The sequence below is a fragment of the Salvelinus namaycush genome, chromosome 41 (assembly GCF_016432855.1).
Source record: "Salvelinus namaycush isolate Seneca chromosome 41, SaNama_1.0, whole genome shotgun sequence".
NCBI classification, from domain to species: Eukaryota; Metazoa; Chordata; class Actinopteri; order Salmoniformes; family Salmonidae; genus Salvelinus; species Salvelinus namaycush.
The window spans coordinates 21729192-21750905 of NC_052347.1; the positions used below are offsets into that span (position 1 = coordinate 21729192).

General features: G+C 43.4%; 1 protein-coding gene across 1 annotated transcript; it reads left to right on the forward strand.

Moving 5' to 3' along the window:
* The first annotated feature begins 3066 nt into the window (after positions 1 to 3066).
* Positions 3067 to 18938, forward strand: LOC120034511 (3 beta-hydroxysteroid dehydrogenase type 7-like). The gene is made up of 6 exons (XM_038981101.1): positions 3067 to 3494; positions 11590 to 11745; positions 13084 to 13192; positions 14990 to 15089; positions 15995 to 16157; positions 16338 to 18938. The coding sequence occupies exons 1-6, from the start codon at positions 3335 to 3337 to the stop codon at positions 16748 to 16750; spliced, it is 1101 nt and encodes a 366-aa protein (XP_038837029.1). The 5' UTR covers positions 3067 to 3334; the 3' UTR covers positions 16751 to 18938.
* The last annotated feature ends 2776 nt before the right edge of the window (positions 18939 to 21714 follow it).

Here is a 21714-nt window from a genome sequence, read left to right on the forward strand (position 1 = left end):
CAACCCCCTAAACAATACACACACCCTAAACTAGACAAAACACACAAACATCCCCCATGTCACACCCTGACCTAACTAAACTAATAAAGAAAATCAATATAACAGAGGCCAGGGTGTGACAATAATGGTGTGTGTATGGACAGTATATGAATAGGAAAGGTGTGTACAGCAGTAGTTATATAGGATAAGCCTTTAATAGAATACAGTATATACCAGTGGAGGCTGCTGAGGGGAAGATGGCTCATAATAATGGCTGGAATGGAGTGGTATCAACCACATGGAAACCACGTTTTTGATGTGGTTGATACCATTCCATTGACTCCATTCCAGATAATATTATGAGCCGTCCTCCCCTCAGCAGCCTCCACTGGTATATACGTATGAAGTGGGTAAAACAGAATATAAACATTATTAAAGTGACCAGTGTTCAATGACTATGTACATAGGGCAGCAGTCTAAGGTGCAGGGTAGAGTAGGCCGGCTAGTGGTGACTATTGAACAGTCTGATGGCCTGGAGATAGATGTGTTAATGGAATTGGTGTGTGTCTGTGTCCGTGTCTGTGGCGTGCCTGTATATCGAGTGTTCATACGCATCGCTTTAAATGTAGTACCACCTATCATTTTAGGTGGACGTCTCTGAAATGTCTCTCTGTGCCTTATCCTGTAGCTTTGCTGTATGCCAGGATCTTTGGTGACGTGTGTGTGTGTGTGTGTGTGTGTGTGTGTGTGTGTGTGTGTGTGTGTGTGTGTGTGTGTGTGTGTGTGTGTGTGTGTGTGTGTGTGTGTGTGTGTGTGTGTGCAAGTAAAACATAACATGTTAACTCACCCTACTTGTAGACTAGTTAAACGCTAATGCCATCCTCTCTTTCATGTTGGGAAATCGGTCTATGACTCTGTCATACACTTTTAGTTTTTGTTGTTATAGGATACCTAGCTAAAATGCTTGCTAGCCTAACTACCTGGCATGGGCAACAATGAACCAGCTAAGTTAGCTAGCTAGTTAGTTACCGTGAGCCTACTCGGCTACATATTGAACTTCAATCGTCTCAGGCCAGTGGCACAACATATTCATTTATGGTTAGATCAGAATCGATGTCATAACCATTGGCCTGTGCAGATAATTAAGTCCAAATCCCTTCTCCATTCATGGCTTAGGAAAGGGCGGATTCAGCAAGCTAGTTACTGCAGGACATCAACACAAGCAGACCAGAAAATTACGTTTTGCTTAGGAAGTTATTTGAATGGTCTGAAGCCAAATCCAAACTGGCCTCCCTTGGGTGGCGTTTTGTGGCACCAGGACAACCCACAGTTGAGCTCAGCCCAATGCTGATTGGCTAATTATTATTATTTAATATTATATTTTTTTTTAAATCAAGGGAGGCCAAATGCTTGCTGGCCAAATGCTTGCAATCAATCAAATGCTATGGCGGCAACATGTAATAGTCTTTTGGTCCAGACAGCATCAGATACATGGGCTACACATTCTGAGACAGAGGGACGCTGTTGCCCTCGCTCGGATGATTTCTCCGGTGAGATTCAGCTACTTGCGAATTGACGTAAATTTATGAAAACACAGATATGAAAGATAAATTATTTTAGATGTTATTTTATTGGTTAAATATTTGGGAAAGCCTGGCTTCCCTTGGCATTCATGAATACATGCCACTGCTGACAGTGAATAATATATTTCTAGTGAACATCGCAGGTCCGTACTGATTATGACTGTTCTAGTCCCCAAACCAGATTCCCTCTGTCATATAGCCTACACAATAAATAAATCATTCAGTGCTCTACATAGATGTTGCCTTCCTGTAGTTTTTTTGTGTGGAATCAGTGGCGGTTCTGGGGGGGGGGCCAGTGCCCCATGTGACAACAATTTTGGACCCCCTTGTGGCCCCCCTAAATGTGGAGTATGAAATAATTTTTACATAACAAATTTTTGCTATCGTTCTTTTTTTACATCAGTTATTAGACAGTGGCAACGATGATGATTATGAACATGGTCTAATGCCTGCAATGCAGTGAAGAAAACAATATGACAACAATAACGTCTAATGTAACTGGCCCCTCTAACAGTACAACTGGCCCCAGCTTGGCCCCCCCAGTTGAAATGGTCTAGAACCGCCACTGTGTGGAATGTGAACTTGCGTGAGCGGGGTGTAGGATACAGTATAATTTCAAGGCGACAGCCTGCAGCAGTGTTATACAGGAGCACAATCGAGAGCATTCTGTCGGCTGCATCATAGCCTGGTATGGCAACTCCACCGCTGCTGACGGTAAGGCGCTACAGAGTGTGGTACGCTCAGCCGAACGCACCATTGGGTGCACACTGCCTGCCCTCCAGGACACCTACAACACCAGGTCTCACAGGAAGGGCAAGAAGATAATCAGGAACCTCAGCCACCCGAGCCACGGCCTGTTCTCCCCGCTTCCATCACTCAGACGCGGGCAGTATAGGAGCATAATGACAAAAACTGACAGACTGGCCAATAGCTTCTACCACCAGACCACAATGCCTCTGAATAGCCACCACTAGTCAGCTATTTGCTCCCTCTATGGACATTTCCCACCTCAACAAACATATATCCTGCCCCCACCCCAATGGACATTTATCACTGTTACAGTTGGAAATATGTGTATATATTTTTTGGTGTATTGTTTCAATCACTTCCCTTTGACCTGCACTGTCGGAGCTCAGAGTTTAAGAATTTCACTGTATTACATCTGCAACCCTGTGCATGTGACTAATAAACTCTAATCTAATCATGGTGGCATATAGCGTATCTACAGTAAGCTACATTTAAACGAGAAGACCAATCGAGTTAATTTTGCATAGTGATCTTTGCCTTTCTTTGATGATAGAACAAACACAAAGTCGAAGGTCATCAAGGGGAAGCGGAGCAGTTTCCGATCGCTGTGTACAAACCGATCAGGGCTGCGTTCAGTACGTTTTTACGTTCTGGAACGTTCAATTGAACGGAAACGGTGCTGTACTGAACGAGGAGGGTTGGGGAACACTGTCAGCATGACCACTTCCCTTTAAAACACGTCACTCATTGCTTCCAGCCACATATACCAAACGGTGGTCTATTCAAGAACCTTTTGGGGGAACGTGTCGTTCAGTACAAACCGTTGTTCAACGCAGCAAACGTTTAAGAGGACTGAACGCACCTCTACCTCGCCCTGTCTTTTTTCATTTTGTTCTCTCGTTGTTTATCTCTGCTTTTTTAGAACGTTGGATCGCAGAGGGAGTTGTAGAAGATCAACAAGGACGACTCAGTAACTAATCAACCTAACATCAATTGTTGAAAGTAGCAACTAGCAACAGTGAAGAATGTCGACTAAAGAACGGGGCCTGGTTTATCTCGTCACCGGGGGTTGTGGGTTCCTCGGACAACACCTGTTACAGGTCCTTTTGGAGAAAGAGGATGCGGTAACGGAAATTCGACTTTTTGACAAACACATCGACTCAAGTTTAAATGGCCACAGCACAGGTAGAACAAAAATATATGCTTGGAACATAAATTGTAAATGTCTGGCAGTTCACTGACATGTTCAAACCCCATTTGTAGTTTTCTTGTCTAATAATGCTTTATGCATATTTCATTGGCATGACCATATACCACACGAGGCTACTGAGTTGAAAACGGCTCATAAATGTCCAGAATGATTTGCAGTTGTGGGACTGGTGGAGTTTTAAACATGAAAGTAAGCTACTCTTAACCCTTATTCATGGTGACAATTATTATTGGGCTAAGCTACTCCTAGCAAGATTTCTAGAGGCTCAAGTGGGCAAGACCTCTAATCTTGAATGTCCAGGGGTTTATGCACTGAGAAGAGGTGGGGTGTGAACTCCTCAGTGAAACATTTAGTGAGATAACCTAGACTAGCATCACAGACCTTTACCCACATACATATGTTGATAATTGGATATGGAGAAGGGCGAGCCGGTCAAGGATCGATTCAGACAAGGTGATAAATTGTATGACAAGCGACAGTTTAATTATGAGTAAAGATATCTGGTACAAGCGTATACGGTCTCGTTCCTTCGGCTCATAGAGAACCTCCAGAAAAAAGCCCAGATAACAGAATGCATAGACATTTTATACAACACAGAAAGTAGGTTGAGTCTGGAAGTTCTGGTCCTTTGGTTGGTTCTGGACAGGTTGTTGTCTTCTCAGATTGGTCCTGATGAGCTGGGCGTCATCCTTCTGAGTCTTATAGCAAAAGTTCTTTGTTATCAAATGTTCAGCTAAAACAGGAGATTTTGTGTGTGCGTAGTCAGCCCTCTGTCCTTGAGTATGTGTGTGTGTCTCATTATTTCGTGAAATGCGGACCCAAGCACTCTTTTGATCAAGGCCTTTCCTTATCAGTGTTTATGAAGGGTCTGTGCCAGCCATCTGTCTTTGGGTGTGTGAGAAACCCTGCTTAGAAAGAAGTTAGTTATAACAATGTAATAGCAATATGCTTGTGTTATTTTAAATGGTATTTATTACAAATCCCCCTCTTCACGTCTCATAAGAGACGTGACAAAAGCTAGGACAAAAGGTATAAATGGCAAAATTAGAGTAAACTTTATCAGAAGATAAAGTTTTGATTCCCTCTCTTCACGTCTCACAAGAGACGTGACATAAACTAGGTAAGAGTAAGAAAAGCAAAAGTAAACAACCAGGGAAACTTTCTCAGAGAGAAAGTTTTAATTCCCTCTCTTCACATCTCACAAGAGACGTGACATAAACTTTAAGCGAATCCAGGCACAAGAAGGGAAACTTTTTCCAGAAGAAAAAGTTTTGATTCCCTCTCTTCACGTCTCCTAAGAGACGTGACATAAACATGGAATCAAGCAGGAGTAGTATATGCAGAAACTTTCTTGAAGAGAAAGTTTCATATGCCCTCTCTTCACGTCTCCTAAGAGACGTGACATAAACTAGGTAAGAGTAAGAAAAGCAAAAGTAAACAACCAGGGAAACTTTCTCAGAGAGAAAGTTTTAATTCCCTCTCTTCACGTCTCAAAAGAGACGTGACAAAAATAGCTAGATCATGTTAAACCCTCAGGTCCATCCCTCTGTACAACCTGTACCAGGTGGGCTCGTCGCCACCCGGGAACTTCAAACCTTCACAACAGGGAGGACAAACATCACTTTTTATTCATTCGACAACATCAACTACAGCGAACCAAGGGTCCCCCTCTGTCAGGCCCACTCTCCTGCGAAAGCTTGATTTCGTATCAGCCTCTCCAACTGGAGCATCAAGCAGCGGCATCATACCATAGGCCCTTTCCACATCTGTAACAGACTTCTTCAAACAAGGTATGATACAGGCATTACGGAACATGAGCATATTAAAAACAACAACTTAGGGTCAGAAATCCAGTAATCATCACTGTAGTGTACTTACCAAACCAACCACCCAGCCAGGGGAACAGTCCACTCTCCTCCACACCTGCAAGACCCCTCACCTCCACCGATAACCTTGCCAACTCACTCAGAGCTTTTGAAATGCTCCCATCCGGACCAGTATTGTTAGGGACAAACGTCTAACACTGTTCTCCAAACATTTTACATACACCTCCCTGGTCGGCCAGAATCATGTCCAGTGCTAGTCTACTTGGTCTACTGGTTTGAGAGGTAGCATCCAATTGTTCAGCCATCCCCGTAAGTGCTGTGTGGGTGTATTTAACAAATCATCATTAATTATAGTAGATATAATTGATCCAGGCATTATGCTTAGCATCAACAATAGCTGGGCCAATGATGGGCATCAGATGCCACAGGCCATCATTCCTGTTTAATGTCTGGAATTCGTGGGGGACCCCTATTGGGACCCCCAACAGGTTGGTGTGAATGTTATCTGTACCCTCGGACCAAGGAGCGTCACGTTTCTGCCGTCTCCTGGGTTGGTCCCAAGCCTCTGTCATGTGCAGCTCCCAAAAGTTGGTTAGCTGTAACCTCAATAATAGGCAATGGTGTTTATCAGACTGGCCAAAACACATGTTCCCTGATAATCTCCTTTCAAAATGGGGTCAACCGCCTGGCAGGTCCACACATCCACCATACATCAGCAACACCTCTAGTTAATAGTGACATTAGTGATGCAGGCAGCAGTAGGGAACCTCCCATAGTCTATACCTCTACCTGTACCAGTGTTACAGCTGTAATATCCCCCATATGCCTTAACCCCCCATGGTGTCTTCTGGGGACGGACTTCTGGGAACACAAGACTCAGAGTTTTACACAGGGTTGAATTTGGCTTAAACTTTCCAATATGCACATCCAACCTTCCCCCTTACTTAGGGCAAATGGGTGAGCAGCCAGAATAGGTCTGGCATGTCCACATACGACACAGTCCTTTCTATTAAGTGTTTTGTAGGTCAACCACATATTCTCCCTTCCCTCATAACCAGTTTCAGTCCCCAATTGGTCACTATCTGAGATGTCTTTTACATTTATTACCTATACCAGATTGTAGAGTTCAGGTGATGGCGTGGGACTTGGTCTTGAAGTGGTGGAGGAGGCCGGCTGAACCTGGTCTGTTGGAACTGGTGGTGGTTCTGGCAGCACTGCGATGGTAACATCCCCATCGTATCCTAAACAGACAGCTCAGGACTACAAGCAATCCTGTAAAGCCCCACCCTCTCCCAGAGAAAACATCATCAGCAAGAAGCCAGACACACTTTCACTTCTATGAACAAACACAGTGAGGAAAGGTCGGGGGCAGGGAATTCTTCATTAAGGAGTTGATCCCCGAACTCTATTAGTAACGGTTCTTCTCCTTAACTCTGTGATCATTCGGCAGTGTCAGTGTGTCTCACCCTCCAAGTGCGATATGCCCCCAGGTCGGGTGAATCACCTTCTCCTTTAATTCACCTGCAATGCATAAAATCTTGGACATACAGGTTTGGTTAACAAACAGTTTCTCATTTTGTTCTATCTGATTATATATTTAACTTCTATGCCTATTTATTAGCTAGAATTTTTTTTAAATTAGTTTATTATCCAATAGGCCCCATCCTATCCTAGACCACAATGTACCCCTCCCCCGTTTGATACCTGGCTCTGCCCAGGTATCAACCTTACCTATTCTAAATAATGACTTAGTAAAATATTCTTATGTTCTACATTATTATGTAGGAGCGCCCCTTTCATTTTCCACATGTCCAATTCTCCCTTTTGTCTCCATTCAGTAACTGTTATCTACCCATTCTGTTATCTCTGTCCTGGCGCCCCCTTCCAAAACTCCCTTCTCTGCTCTCAAACCTTCAAGGTCTCAGCAGTGCGGGGAGGGCCACTCTGTCTGCCCTTTCCCTTATCTGTCTGTAGCTTGGTCCCAAACATTAACTAAGTGTCTCACTGTTTTGACTTTATCTAAAATCATGGATTTAAAATTAACAACATGTCTTATAGTGTCAATCTCTAAAGTCCTTACATAACCTTAATAAACCTATCTCTATCTTCTTATGGCCAAAACAAATGCTAACCATATAAATTCCTTTCTTTACTAATAAGCTCTCTATCACTTTTATTTCCATGCCCTATAGGCTTAAAATATCTCCTGTTCAAACCAATTCAATAACAGCCCATTCAAAACCGGCGTGCTCCTGGCAGCTCCCCCTCTTGGACCTTGCGAACCTGGGTAGAGAGTGCTACAGAGAGTTCCGTCAGTTTCCTTACATAATCAGTCATACCTATCTGGTGTACATCAAGAGCGGGCATATGACCTCCCTCTCTTGGTGGTCCTTTCCTTCTTAAACAAATGACTTTTATTCTTTTCTACCTCCCTGTCTCTAGCTTCCTGCACTGCCTCTCTCAGTCCGCCTTCCATCGTACTCAGTTGGACCCTGCTTGGCGGTCCCCCTCCTAGATAACCTGCCTGTGTCCATTTTTCTTTCCCCCTGACCTGTCTTGTAGCTTTTGATCTAGAAAATCGTTAAATTTAAGCTTGGGAGTATTTGGGGTCGTCATATTGTCATGTATTTTATATTTTAACTTTTATCTCTATATTTTAAATCATCTGATTAAATTTCATCACTATATTTAGACTATCTGAATATACTTAGCCCGTCACTGGTAAATACCCGTGATGAATTCTTGGAGACACGTACTCTGTCTTATCTCAGAGTTCCTCCCTCGTACACTCGGAATTTAATTTTTCTATGTATCGTTTGTTTATCAGGCGTTGTGGAACGTGCAAAATTTCTCAGTCCTAATAATATTCTTTCTCAGTTTAAACCAACACCAATAATTTTTTACATGTATACATTAAACATTTACATTTTTCCCACTATGAACATTACCCTTTAGACGTTGAACACTTAGACTTTAGACATTGGAAACATTACACTTAAACATTGAACATTTTTCAACCTGGCGCCTACAAACACAAATAGACTATTCTTCACCGGACAATCGCCCGGACTATTGAATAAGTCTAGCCTACTCCTCACCGGACACAAGCCGGACCATACTAATAGGTCTTGACAAACTTTACCCCACTCGTCACCGGTCACAGCCGGACTATATGAATGGGGATGGAACAAGCCTATCCTTCACCGGCTGAATAGCCGGACTATTGAATAGTGCCTATCCCAATTTTAAGCCTACCCTTCACCGACTGAATAGCCGGACTATTGAATAGTGCTTACTATATTCCTCACCGGTCACAAGCCGGACTATACGAATAGATCTTTTTATCACATTAAGCCTATTCCTCACCGGTCACAAGCCGGACTATATAATAGCGCTTTTAACACAAATTAAGCCTATTCCTCACCGGTCACAAGCCGGACTATATAATAGCGCTTAAGACTTACAAATTATTCCCACATATGTTCACTTCACTGTCGTTCACATGTCATCTATGCACATAAATTTAAACAAGAATTCTTACCCAGACTCGGTACCACTGATCGAAATTTGGAAGAACTATACGACAATATGCAAAGTTTGATTTAACAGGTCTTGCTTACCTTGTTTATGGTCGACCAGAAGATCAGTTTCCCGAGTTGAGCAGAACTGTCGTCCTCCCCCCCAAAAGATTTCACCTGTCCTCCGTGAACCGTCCTTTCACCAACTCGCCCTCTCCCACCCAAATCAACCACTCTGGACCGGGTCTCTAGACAACCATCCTCTGCTACCAAGTTTCTGTTGATAATTGGATATGGAGAAGGGCGAGCCGGTCAAGGATCGATTCAGACAAGGTGATAAATTGTATGACAAGCGACAGTTTAATTATGAGTAAAGATATCTGGTACAAGCGTATACGGTCTCGTTCCTTCGGCTCATAGAGAACCTCCAGAAAAAAGCCCAGATAACAGAATGCATAGACATTTTATACAACACAGAAAGTAGGTTGAGTCTGGAAGTTCTGGTCCTTTGGTTGGTTCTGGACAGGTTGTTGTCTTCTCAGATTGGTCCTGATGAGCTGGGCGTCATCCTTCTGAGTCTTAAAGCAAAAGTTCTTTGTTATCAAATGTTCAGCTAAAACAGGAGATTTTGTGTGTGCGTAGTCAGCCCTCTGTCCTTGAGTATGTGTGTGTGTCTCATTATTTCGTGAAATGCGGACCCAAGCACTCTTTTGATCAAGGCCTTTCCTTATCAGTGTTTATGAAGGGTCTGTGCCAGCCATCTGTCTTTGGGTGTGTGAGAAACCCTGCTTAGAAAGAAGTTAGTTATAACAATGTAATAGCAATATGCTTGTGTTATTTTAAATGGTATTTATTACACATACCCAATCAAATAGACTCTGGATATCAGCTGTATTCCATAAACTCTTTTCTGACACCCTTTATTTTTGGCTTACACCTTTCTTACGCATATATTCTCAGGCATAAGAACATGCACATTTTAATTGACTAACTTTGTACAAACTTTTATTCCATTGTCAGTCTTCACTACAGAAACAGAGCCATATATGGGATAGAGGTGGAGAGTGGGCAGTAGGTAGATGGACTGAGAGGGAGAGATGGGAAAGCTGAAAGTCAGATACATACTAGAGTGTGACAGAGATGAGAGTTAGCGAATGTCACTGAAAGGAAATGTTAGGATAGTAAACAACACATATCTACACTCTGCTGAGGTCACTTCTACATCTGAATTGCTTGCTGTTTGGGGGTTTAGGCTGGGTTTCTGTATAAGCACTTTGTGACATCTGCTGATGTAAAGCTCTTTATAAATGCGTTTGATTTGATTTGACTGCATCGGTCTGCTTGAACAATGTCTTAACATGATGGGGTCATGGACACAAATGGCCCACACCCATCCTAATTCCATTTCCTGTTCTTGAACACTGCAGCCGGCCTATGTAATTTCCCCTAACCTGTGACATGTCACTGTCATAACAGGAATCTCCACCTGCACCCTGTCACCTTGTGTGACTTTTCAGTTTCTGTGGAATATGAATCAAAAAGGCAGGGCGGTATGTGGGGAAGGGGAACTCCTGAACATCTAGTCAAATGGCTACCCAGACTATTCACATTGCCCCCCCTCCTCCCCTCTCCACACCACTGCCACTCTCTGTTGTCATCTATGCATAGTCACTTTAATTAACTCTACCTACATGTACATACTACCTCAACTGACCGGTGCACCCGCACATTGACTCTGTACCGGCACCCCCCTGTATATATTGTTATTTTTTACTGCTCCTCTTTAATTACTTGTTGCTTTTATCTCCTATTCTTATCTGTATTTTTTGGAACTGCACTGTTGGTTAGGGGCTCGTAAGTAAGCACTTCACTGTAAGGTCTACTACACCTGTTGTATTCGGCGCATTGATTTGCTACTTAACCAAGCCACTGAGGCAGAGCTGAAAGAGACAGCTGCAGTAGTGTGACTTCAAGGCAAGAGTGTGTTTTTTAAGAGTCGGGACCATTCCTGTGGTTACTTGGACTCCAGCCCCGTCCTGGCTTCATGATCATCAGATATATTTCAAGGCCATGATCTAGATAAGCCAAGCCAGGGACAGCACATTGAGAATAAGGGCAGCTTCCTTTTCCATCTTATCATTCCAAGAAGGAAGGACGGAACAAACAGACAAATGCTCTCAAAAGACACATTTGTGAAGAACGTCGTTTTGTTGTGACCCACCTACCGGTGTTCCAATAAACATAAAGACCTTGTATGAGAAGACGTTAATTGTGGTGGGGTGATTGGGTCTTTTATAGCAACAATCAGATAACATTTTTCCCAGAAACAGAGACAGAGTTCCTCAGTGGACCCAGCTTTGGTTAGGTATCTAGGCGATGTAGGATCTGATTTAGAGGAAACAAATAGACACTCAAGTCAAAGAATCTAAGAATACTTCATATAGCCATGGAAACATGCATAGAAAGACTTGGTTCCTCCTCACACAACGTATGTACCTAGACCTTCTAACCACAATATGTCTGATTCTTCTCTTAGGCTATTATTCTGTACATGATGTCCATGTCTTGTTGTCCAATCTCAATCTAGGATCAATTGTATTATTGTGCATTGTAGATCAGTTTATAGATATTTCATTCTGGTGAAAACAATCTCTTTTACATTATATCTAACATCTTACAACCCCCCCCCCCCCCCCCTCCACTTTTCTCCCTCTCTCCCCCGTCAGAGCGGGTAAAGGTGGTGGTGACGCAGGGGGACATCACAGATTACTCCAGTGTCCTGGAGGTGTCCAAGGGGGCAGACCTGGTCATCCACACGGCCAGCCTGGTGGATGTCTGGCACAGAGTCCCTGAGACAGTCATCCAGGCTGTGAATGTTCAAGGTAAGGGCTCAGACAGACACAGCAATAGTATTCACTGGCTGAGAATACCCACCGATTTTTACATGTATAATCGCATTAAAAAATGTGGTCAGTCAGACGTCTACAGCGGGTGGTCCCTAAAACACAGCGCGCTGAACGGTGGGCAGACGAACACTAGATCCACATTCAGAGCGATGTGTGGAAGCCTTAAGACACAGGAGGATTTACGAAGAAGGGAATGGAAAATATGTTGATGGAAAAGAGAAGAGGGAGAAATGGTTGCCTTGGAGATGATTGATGATAGAACGAGACAAACATAGGAGGGGTGGTTGGATTATCTTGACTGTAAATTAATACCACAACAGGAACTGTTATGGAGACTCATGAAAACCCATGAAATAGTGTTCCCTAAAGTTATTGTGATTCATGGTATAACCCACGTTTTTCCTGTTTGCCTGTCGCCTCTCCCTTCCTATAGTGCCTGGTGTTTTCCTCTGAACATTCTGACTATAAAACTGCCCCTTGAGTCTGTTAAAGGATGACAACTACAACAATGGTTTTATAGTCAGCAAACATAGACATACAAATAAGGTCGTTATTTATTTATGTAGTGGGTAAATGTGTGTGAGTCTCTGAGAGGGCCTTTTTATAGAAATTGTGTGTGTGCTTGTCATGAGATTGAAATGGCTGTAAAAGACTCATCTCAAAAGGTTTCACATCTCACGATAAGGTCAGTGCCAGCCTGTCAGGTGGTTTTCATGCAACTGAATTACCTACAAACTCAACTTATTGAAGGGAATCAGCTGCTCTCTGTGATCCACTGCAAGTCATCTGGTTTCTATTAAACTAACAACATCAAATTAAAATAGCAAGCCCTTTGATGCATTATATAAGCCCAATTAATTGAACACTGACACTTTGTTTCCAGTTTGTAGTTATTCTGTCTATTCCCCGTCTCCTGGGTGGCCTACTGTGGTGTGTGTGTGTCTCACTGTCCCAGATCTGGGTATCTGTCCCATATTTCTGCTCGTCATCTCTTGGAAAATGCGACATTGTCCTCACAGGAATAGTTGTTTGTATTAGTTAGTGTATTTACTGTATATCAGATGTTTCAAATCCTTCTAGGATGTTTGTGTTGAGCTCTGAGAAAACACTTTTCATCCGGGGCTAGTTCCTAGAACATGCTCCTCCAGGTGCTTGTGTACTCATCGTTTGCCAACGTCTCTGTCCAGATGTTCTGCACGCACTTCCTGTTGACCGCATCACACCCTAGCCCTTTCTTTCTGCAATTAAATCAATGATAACTTCCAGTTATTGGCCTCTAGAATGTTTCTCTTCCTCCCTCCGTCTCTCTAACAGGAACTGTGAATGTGATCAATGCCTGTGTGGAGAATGGTATTCAGTATCTGGTCTACACCAGCAGCATGGAGGTGGTCGGCCCCAATGTGAAAGGAGACCCCTTTATCAGGTAGAGTTTTACTTCACAAATATCTGTTTCTCCTTTAGGCTCTCGTTATTTTTTCCTCTTTCCACTAAATCACTACCTCTCCTCCATCTCTCTTTTGTCTAGCCCGTAGGGTCGAGATTTCCCTTATCTGTATTATATCAGGCATGTGACTATTTATTTTATTTTCTGATTTCTCTATGAACTTGTATGTCTCTATTCTTCCCTAATTCTCCATTGAGAGACATTTACTGCGAGGAGAGATAGACAGGTCAGGGATGGGAGACAGGAATAGAAAGAGACTATAAAGATTATTATGAGAGAGAAATGAAAGATAGAGAGCATTCCAGTCATAGTGTTGCGTTAAGGTCTAGAGATGATGGATATTAAGCAGAGCCCACATCAAGGCAAGCTTCCTTCATCCCTCTCTCTATCATCCCTCCCTCTCTTACACAGACAAAAGCACTAGCCTCTCTGATGTGGCAGACATGTTATGCTATACACTGAGTGTACAAAACATTAAGAACACCTGCTCTTTCCACGACAGACTGACCAGGTGAAAGCTATGATCCCTTATTGATGTCAAATCCACATAAATCAGTGTAGATGAAGGGAAATTATTTTTAAGCCTTGAGATTATTGAGACACGGATTGTGTATGTGTGCCATTCAGAGGGTGAATGGGCAAGACCAAATATTTAAGTACCTTTTGAACGGGTTATGGTAGTGGGTGCCAGGCGCACCGGTTTGTATCAAGAACTGCAACACTGTTGAGTTTTTCACACTCAACAGTTTCCCGTGTGTATCAAGAATGGTCCACCACCCAAAGGACACCCAGCCAACTGTGGGAAGCATTGGAATCAACATGGGCCGGCATCCATGTGGAATGCTTTCAACACCTTGTAGAGCCCATGCCCCGACAAATTGAGGTTGTTCTGAGGGAGAAAGTGGGGGGGGGGGGTGAAACTCAATATTAGGAAGGTGTTCCTAATGTTTGGTAAACTCAGTGTATGTCATTGTGTGTTATTATAGGTGTGTTTAGGAATGTACTTATCACATATGGTCCCTATAAGAAGATAAGTGGATATGTGACAAAGATGATGACAGTAAGTAGTAGCTATGAGGAACATCACAGGATAGAATTCATCTGCACCATTGAATTGAAGCTGCACATTGCCAGTTCAATATAAACATAGCCAGGCCGATGTACTTTGCAATGCTGTGTGATGATGTCAGGAAAACTGTGCGGCAACAATAACTAAATCATAATAACAGCCCTGTGTTAGGTAATAGGCTCAGGTACACAAAGCCTTAAAGCACTGTCTGGTTCTACCTGTTTTAGGCTGGCAGGTCCTGGGAACCGTAGATGTTTTTGTGTAGCGTCATCGTATCTCTTTCGTAACACGTTAAACTCATTTCTGTCATACCAAGGAATTAGAGTGACAGAGGGATGAGGGAAATAGTTGATCACCAGCCAACCCTGAAATCGTCCTGCCAGCTGTCGCATGTTGAAGATATTTTCCAGAGGCAGACAGACACGCACACACACACTGTGGATTTGCAGATGTGTTTGCCATTCTCTTCCTTTCACATCAGCACTCAGTGTCTGGAAAAATGTCTGGCAGACTTTACATGCATGACTGACTTTGCTAAAATATTCACAGAAACAACACCATGAAACTGCCAATGTCCATCTGGCTATTATACTGAATCATTCCACATGTGAATGTGATATTCTGTTCAAAGGTCATCAAATAATAACACCCCGTCTCCCCGTCTCCCCATCCCCCCCCCCGTCTCCCTCTCTCTCTTTCATGCACAGAGGTGATGAAGACACCATCTACAATGTTTATCACGATATGCCCTACCCCAGGAGCAAGGCCAAGGCAGAGAAACTGGTGCTGGAGGCCAACGGCAATAAGGTACTTGTATTAACACATCACATCTCATACAAAGACGCAGTAATAACACACACAGACCAACTCACACACTTTTATTTGATGGACATTTGAAAGATCCGGGGGATAGTTGCCTTTAAAGGTACCCTCATTAATAGCCTGATTCAGATAGGGAAGCCCTTCATGGACCTTATTCAGATACTTATTCTCTCTCTTTGACTGAACTGCTCCAAAACGTACCGCAGAACACAAATATACTATAGTAATCCATGAAAAAAATGTTTGGAGCTTGTGTTGCATGTAAGATTTTTTTGCCCAATGGCCAAATGTGTGCTGTTACTCTGCGCGAAAACGAATATTTCTGAGTTATGATAAATGGTAGAATTCTTTTCGACTTCACTGTTACGGCTCTCGTGGGTGGTATGAAGAGTGGACCAAAGCGCAGCGTGGAAAGTGTTCATGATACTTTTATTTCAAAAAACACTCAAACAAAATAACAAACGTGAAAACGAAAGCGCACAGTTCTGTCAGGCAGAAACACTAAACAGAAAGCAAGATCCCACAAAACCCAAACGGAAAATGACAATTTATATATGATCCCCAATCAGAGACAATGATAGACAGCTGCCTCTGATTGGGAACCACACTCGGCCAAAACAAAGAAATAGAAAACATAGACTTTCCCACCCGAGTCACACCCTGACCTAACCAAACATAGAGAATAATAGGGATCTCTAAGGTCAGGGCGTGACAGTTACTCTGCCAAAAAGCTGTTTCCCTTATGCATTAGTCTACTCCACCCTTCTGTTATGTTGAGTTAAAACTGCATATTTGTGATTCTGGGTTTCAAAACGGTTTTCATTTCCCGTCCGCTCCCATCAGTTTCTAATGCTCTGTTACCACATCCTTCCTCTCCTCTCTCTGGCCAGGTGAATGAAGGGGCCTGCTTGTACACATGCTCCCTCCGTCCCACAGGGATCTATGGTGAGCAGCACCAGCTGATGAGGGACTTCTATCAGATGGGTGTGAGGACAGGGGGCTGGATCATTCGAGGCGTCCCAAAGGACACGGAACATGGTCGTGTCTATGCAGGTGAGTCCTGAAACACATGCTGATACCTAGCCACACCTACAAGATCTTGAGTCGTCCTTTTAGCTGATTTTCTACTGGGCTCTTGGTTATGTACCAAGGTGGCTACTTAACTTGTTCTACAGCCCTAGTGGATTAGGCTAGTGGTATGTACGTTCTCAGCATAGTTTTCTTTTTTTTCAGGTAACGTGGCTTGGATGCATCTGCTGGCTGCTCGCTCCCTGAGAGAGCACCCCCAACGGCTTGGAGGGGAAGTTTACTTCTGCTATGACGACTCACCCTACAAGAGTTATGAGGATTTCAACATGCAGTTCCTGTCTGGGTTCAACTTCCGCCAGTTCCGTGTGCCGCTAATGGTGCTGTGGTTGGTGGCGTGCCTGAATGACCTGCTCCGCTGGGTGCTGAAGCCTGTGTGCAGCTACACACCATTACTCAACCGCTACACAATCGCTGTGGCCAGCACCTCCTTCACAGTGGGTTCAGACAAGGCCCAGCGCCACTTCCAGTACCGCCCCCTCTATGACTGGGAACAGTGCAAGGCCCGCACACAGAGATGGGTGGACACCTTTCCCTTCGCAGGCCCCAAGGACTCCTGATCTGTGCTGGTCTGGAGGAACCTTGTCTGGGCTAAACCGATGCACCACACATCATAACCCTGGATGGATGGAGGAGTGAGAGGACTTTCTCAGATTTATATTCTCACTATGTTTGCTTCATCATAAGCAGTATTATCATTACACGTATGCAAACAAACTCTTGACCCCTGAACTCTTAAACCCTGAACTATGACCTCCTGCATGTGTTTTTCAAAAATGGTTATGTCCTCCTACCTGTCACTACTTGTGGCTAGGCTGTAGCTCCTCAGGCAAAATGATGACAAGGCATGTTCCACACTGAAATGTTCACTTATCCATCCCATGATCTTCTGATTCACATGAGATGCTTCCCAGCCCTAAATAAGAGATATTATATTGGAGATTCAATATAAAACGTTTGGGGCTTTATTGGACATTGCAATATTCATCTTCTTAAAAAAGGGGTAGATATAATAGGATTGTAGTCATAAAAGGGCATAGGTATGTGATCTAGGAAAGCTGCTCATGAATTGTTTTGAGTCTATTTCCAACAATACACAGTGCAATACATTGCTATACATATTTTGCAGTACATACATGAAAATGCAATACATTTTCCACAAGACATCGTCACTACATAGACTTGATCTGTTTTTGTTGAAGAGCACTAGTGCAGAATAAGTATTTACATCTTAGACATGCTGTCACGCTCTGACCTTAGATATCTGCGTTTTCTTTATATTTTGGTTAGGTCAGGGTGTGACGAGGGTGGGTATGCTAGTTTTTTGTATTGTCTAGGGTTTTTGTATGTCAAGGGGTTTAGTAGGTCTAGGTAATTTGTATGTCTATGGTGGCCTGATATGGTTCCCAATCAGAGGCAGCTGTTTATCGTTGTCTCTGATTGGGGATCATATTTAGGTAGCCATTTTCCCTTTGTGTTCGTGGGTTCTTGTTTATGTGTAGTTGCCTGTTCAGGGTTCATTCTTATTATAATAATGTAGGCATACCACGCTGCGCCTTGGTCAGATTCATACGACGAACGTGACACATGCATTAATGCATGCAGAGAATATTGTCTGATTATGTCCTATCTGATTTTAGAGTTTTATGAATCACCTGCTATACATTAAGGTCATTTTATAATCTGAATGCACTGCCAATTTAAAAACAATAATTAAAAAATCATTAAAGATGACATTTCCCAGTGCATTCAGATTTAAACTTCAGACAGAGAAAAGGTTAATTTTATATTTCATGCCTATTGATTATTATTATTATAATTTTGAGAAGTAGCGTTATTTAAAGAGCAACTGAAGGCAATAAAAAACGCATATTCTATTCTCTGGTAGAAAATGGACTTATCTCAAGCCAACTACATTATTGAAATGTAAGCATTTCATGAGACACCTATAAAAGATGTGTAACATGAAAATATTGTCCCATTTACAATGTGTAATTTATTGACGGTCCCTAACTATCCCCAGAGATAGGCTATCCAAAGTCAAAACAATTTTGACACTGTTGCACACCAGCCGGCAAAGAAGTTGGATAGCTTGCTAGCTAATTTAGGCTTCTTCCAGACACAAGACCTTGTTAGACTGTTTAAAGTTCTCAAAGGGTGTGTACTGTTTTGGCAGAGTGTAAGTACAAATGCTTCCCAAGTCGGAACAAACACAAGAGACACCCACATCAAAGACCCGAGACCCAAAACTCGTTTGGTTTAATTTCCTAATGAGGAGAATGGAAACCAGGACTCAATCGGAAAGTTCAGCCCCCTTTAAGAACACAATAGACATACTTGGAACACAGGAGGTTGGGGGCACCTTAATTGGGGAGGATGGGCTTGTGATAAGGACTGGAGCGGAATTGGTTGAATGGTATCAAACACATGGTTTACATGTGTTTGATGCCATTCCATTAGCTCTATTCCAGCCATTATTATGAACCATCCTCCCCTCCGCAGCCCCTGTGACTTGGAAAGCATACTCTTTCAGTTTTCAATATTGTATTGAATATGAATATGTATTATGTATTTATTTGTTTAATTCCAAATACAACTATTTTAATTAATTCAAATTTGTTTATTTGTTTTTTACAAGGAAAATATGATACTATCAAAGACACAATGCATGATTTTTTGCTGAAAACGGCCTAGGTCCACTATGGTGACCTCGGAAACGGCAAAATAAACTAAATGGAGAAACATTTGGAATACATGTTAACAACACATTCATTACACATCCTTTACATAGTCCCAGTCGGTATTAGATAGAACGTTGCGCCCCTGCCTGCCTGTGGGGAAAACAACTTGTGGTTACCTTTTTCAAACGTGGATCAGAAAACCAGTCAGTATCTGGTGTGACCACCATTTGGTTCATGCAGCGCAGCAATCTCCTTCGCATAGAGTTTATCAGGCTGTTGATTGTGGCCTGTGGAATGTTGTCCCACTCCTCTTCAATGGCTGTGCAAAGTTGCTGGATATTGGCAGGAACTGGAACCCGCTGTCGTGCACGTCGATTCAGAGCATCCCAAACGTGCTCAATGGGTGACATGTCTGGTGAGTATGCAGGCCATGGAAGAACTGAGACAGTTTCAGCTTCCAGGAATTGTGTACAGACATGGGGCCGTGCATTATCATGCTGAAACATAAGGTGATGGCGGCAGATGAATGGCACAACAATGGGCCTCTGGATCTTGTCACGGTATCTCTGTGCATTCAAATTGCCATCGCTAAAATGCAATTGTGTTCATTGTCCATAGCTTATGCATGCCCATACCATAACCCCACTGCCACCATGGTGCACTCTGTTCACAACCTTTACATCAGCAAACTGCTCGCCCACACAACGCCATACACATGGTCTGCGGTTGTGAGCCAGTTGGATGCGCTGCCAAATTCTCTAAAACGACATTGGAGGCGGCTTATGGTAGAGAAATTAACCATAAATTCTCTGGCAACAGCTCTGGTGGATATTCCTGTAGTCAGCATGCCAATTGCACGCTCCCTCAAAACTTGAGACATCTGTGGCATTGTGTTATGTAAAATGTAAAAAAACTGCACATTTTTGAGTGGCCTTTATTGTCCCCAGCACAAGGTAGACTTGTGTAATTTTGTAATTTTTATTAGGATCCCCATTAGCTAACGCTGTAACGCTAGCTAATCTTCCTGGGGTCCAACACCAATGAACAAGACTTCACAAACATTCAACAAGTAGACAATACAGACAATTACAATACCTGACAGGAAACACATTTAACATTCAGTTGATACTTTCTATTTCCTCTCCAGGCATATGGTCTATCAATCAATCAATCAATCAAGTTTATTTTCTATAGCCCTTCGTACATCAGCTAATATCTCAAAGTGCTGTACAGAAACCCAGCCTAAAACCCCAAACAGCTAGTAATGCAGGTGTAGAAGCACTATCGCATTAGATGTAATTTTATTTTTTTCTTGAAGGTGGATTTACTTTTTTTTTTATATACACTGCTCAAAAAAATAAAGGGAACACTTAAACAACACAATGTAACTCCAAGTCAATCACACTTCTATGAAATCAAACTGTCCACTTAGGAAGCAACACTGATTGACAATAAATTTCACATGCTGTTGTGCAAATGGAATAGACAACAGGTGGAAATTATAGGCAATTAGCAAGACACCCCCAATAAAGGAGTGGTTCTGCAGGTGGTGACCACAGACCACTTCTCAGTTCCTATGCTTCCTGGCTGATGTTTTGGTCCCTTTTGAATGCTGGCGGTGCTTTCACTCTAGTGGTAGCATGAGACGGAGTCTACAACCCACACAAGTGGCTCAGGTAGTGCAGCTCATCCAGGATGGCACATCAATGCGAGCTGTGGCAAGAAGGTTTGCTGTGTTTGTCAGCGTAGTGTCCAGAGCATGGAGGCGCTACCAGGAGACAGGCCAGTACATCAGGAGACGTGAAGGAGGCCGTAGGAGGGCAACAACCCAGCAGCAGGACCGCTACCTCCGCCTTTGTGCAAGGAGGAGCACTGCCAGAGCCCTGCAAAATGACCTCCAGCAGGCCACAAATGTGCATGTGTCTGCTCAAACGGTCAGAAACAGACTCCATGAGGGTGGTATGAGGGCCCGACGTCCACAGGTGGGGGTTGTGCTTACAGCCCAACACCGTGCAGGACGTTTGGCATTTGCCAGAGAACACCAAGATTGGCAAATTCGCCACTGGCGCCCTGTGCTCTTCACAGATGAAAGCAGGTTCACACTGAGCACATAACCACATGTGACAGACGTGACAGAGTCTGGAGACGCCGTGGAGAACGTTCTGCTGCCTGCAACATCCTCCAGCATGACCGGTTTGGTGGTGGGTCAGTCATGGTGTGGGGTGTCATTTCTTTGGGGGGCCGCACAGCCCTCCATGTGCTCGCCAGAGGTAGCCTGACTGCCATTAGGTACCGAGATGAGATCCTCAGACCCCTTGTGAGACCATATGCTGGTGCGGTTGGCCCTGGGTTCCTCCTAATGCAAGACAATGCTAGACCTCATGTGGCTGGAGTGTGTCAGCAGTTCCTGCAAGAGGAAGGCATTGATGCTATGGACTGGCCTGCCCGTTCCCCAGACATGAATCCAATTGAGCACATCTGGGACATCATGTCTCACTCCATCCACCAACGCCACGTTGCACCACAGACTGTCCAGGAGTTGGCGGATGCTTTAGTCCAGGTCTGGGAGGAGATCCCTCAGGAGACCATCCGCCACCTCATCAGGAGCATGCCCAGGCGTTGTAGGGAGGTCATACAGGCACGTGGAGGCCACACACACTACTGAGCCTCATTTTGACTTGTTTTAAGGACATTACATCAAAGTTGGATCAGCCTGTAGTGTGGTTTTCCACTTTAATTTTGAGTGTGACTCCAAATCCAGACCTCCATGGGTTGATAAATTTGATTTCCATTGATAATATTTGTGTGATTTTGTTGTCAGCACATTCAACTATGTAAAGAAA

What these genes read in the sequence shown, in the direction of transcription:
- LOC120034511 (XM_038981101.1), top strand. Translation starts at nt 3,335, where the DNA reads ATGTCGACTAAAGAACGGGGCCTGGTTTATCTCGTCACCGGGGGTTGT. An exon ending in AAAGGAGACCCCTTTATCAG is followed by an intron (nt 13,193 to 14,989) that starts GTAGAGTTTTAC and finishes TTTCATGCACAG; the next exon opens with AGGTGATGAAGACACCATCT. An exon ending in ACATGGTCGTGTCTATGCAG is followed by an intron (nt 16,158 to 16,337) that starts GTGAGTCCTGAA and finishes CTTTTTTTTCAG; the next exon opens with GTAACGTGGCTTGGATGCAT.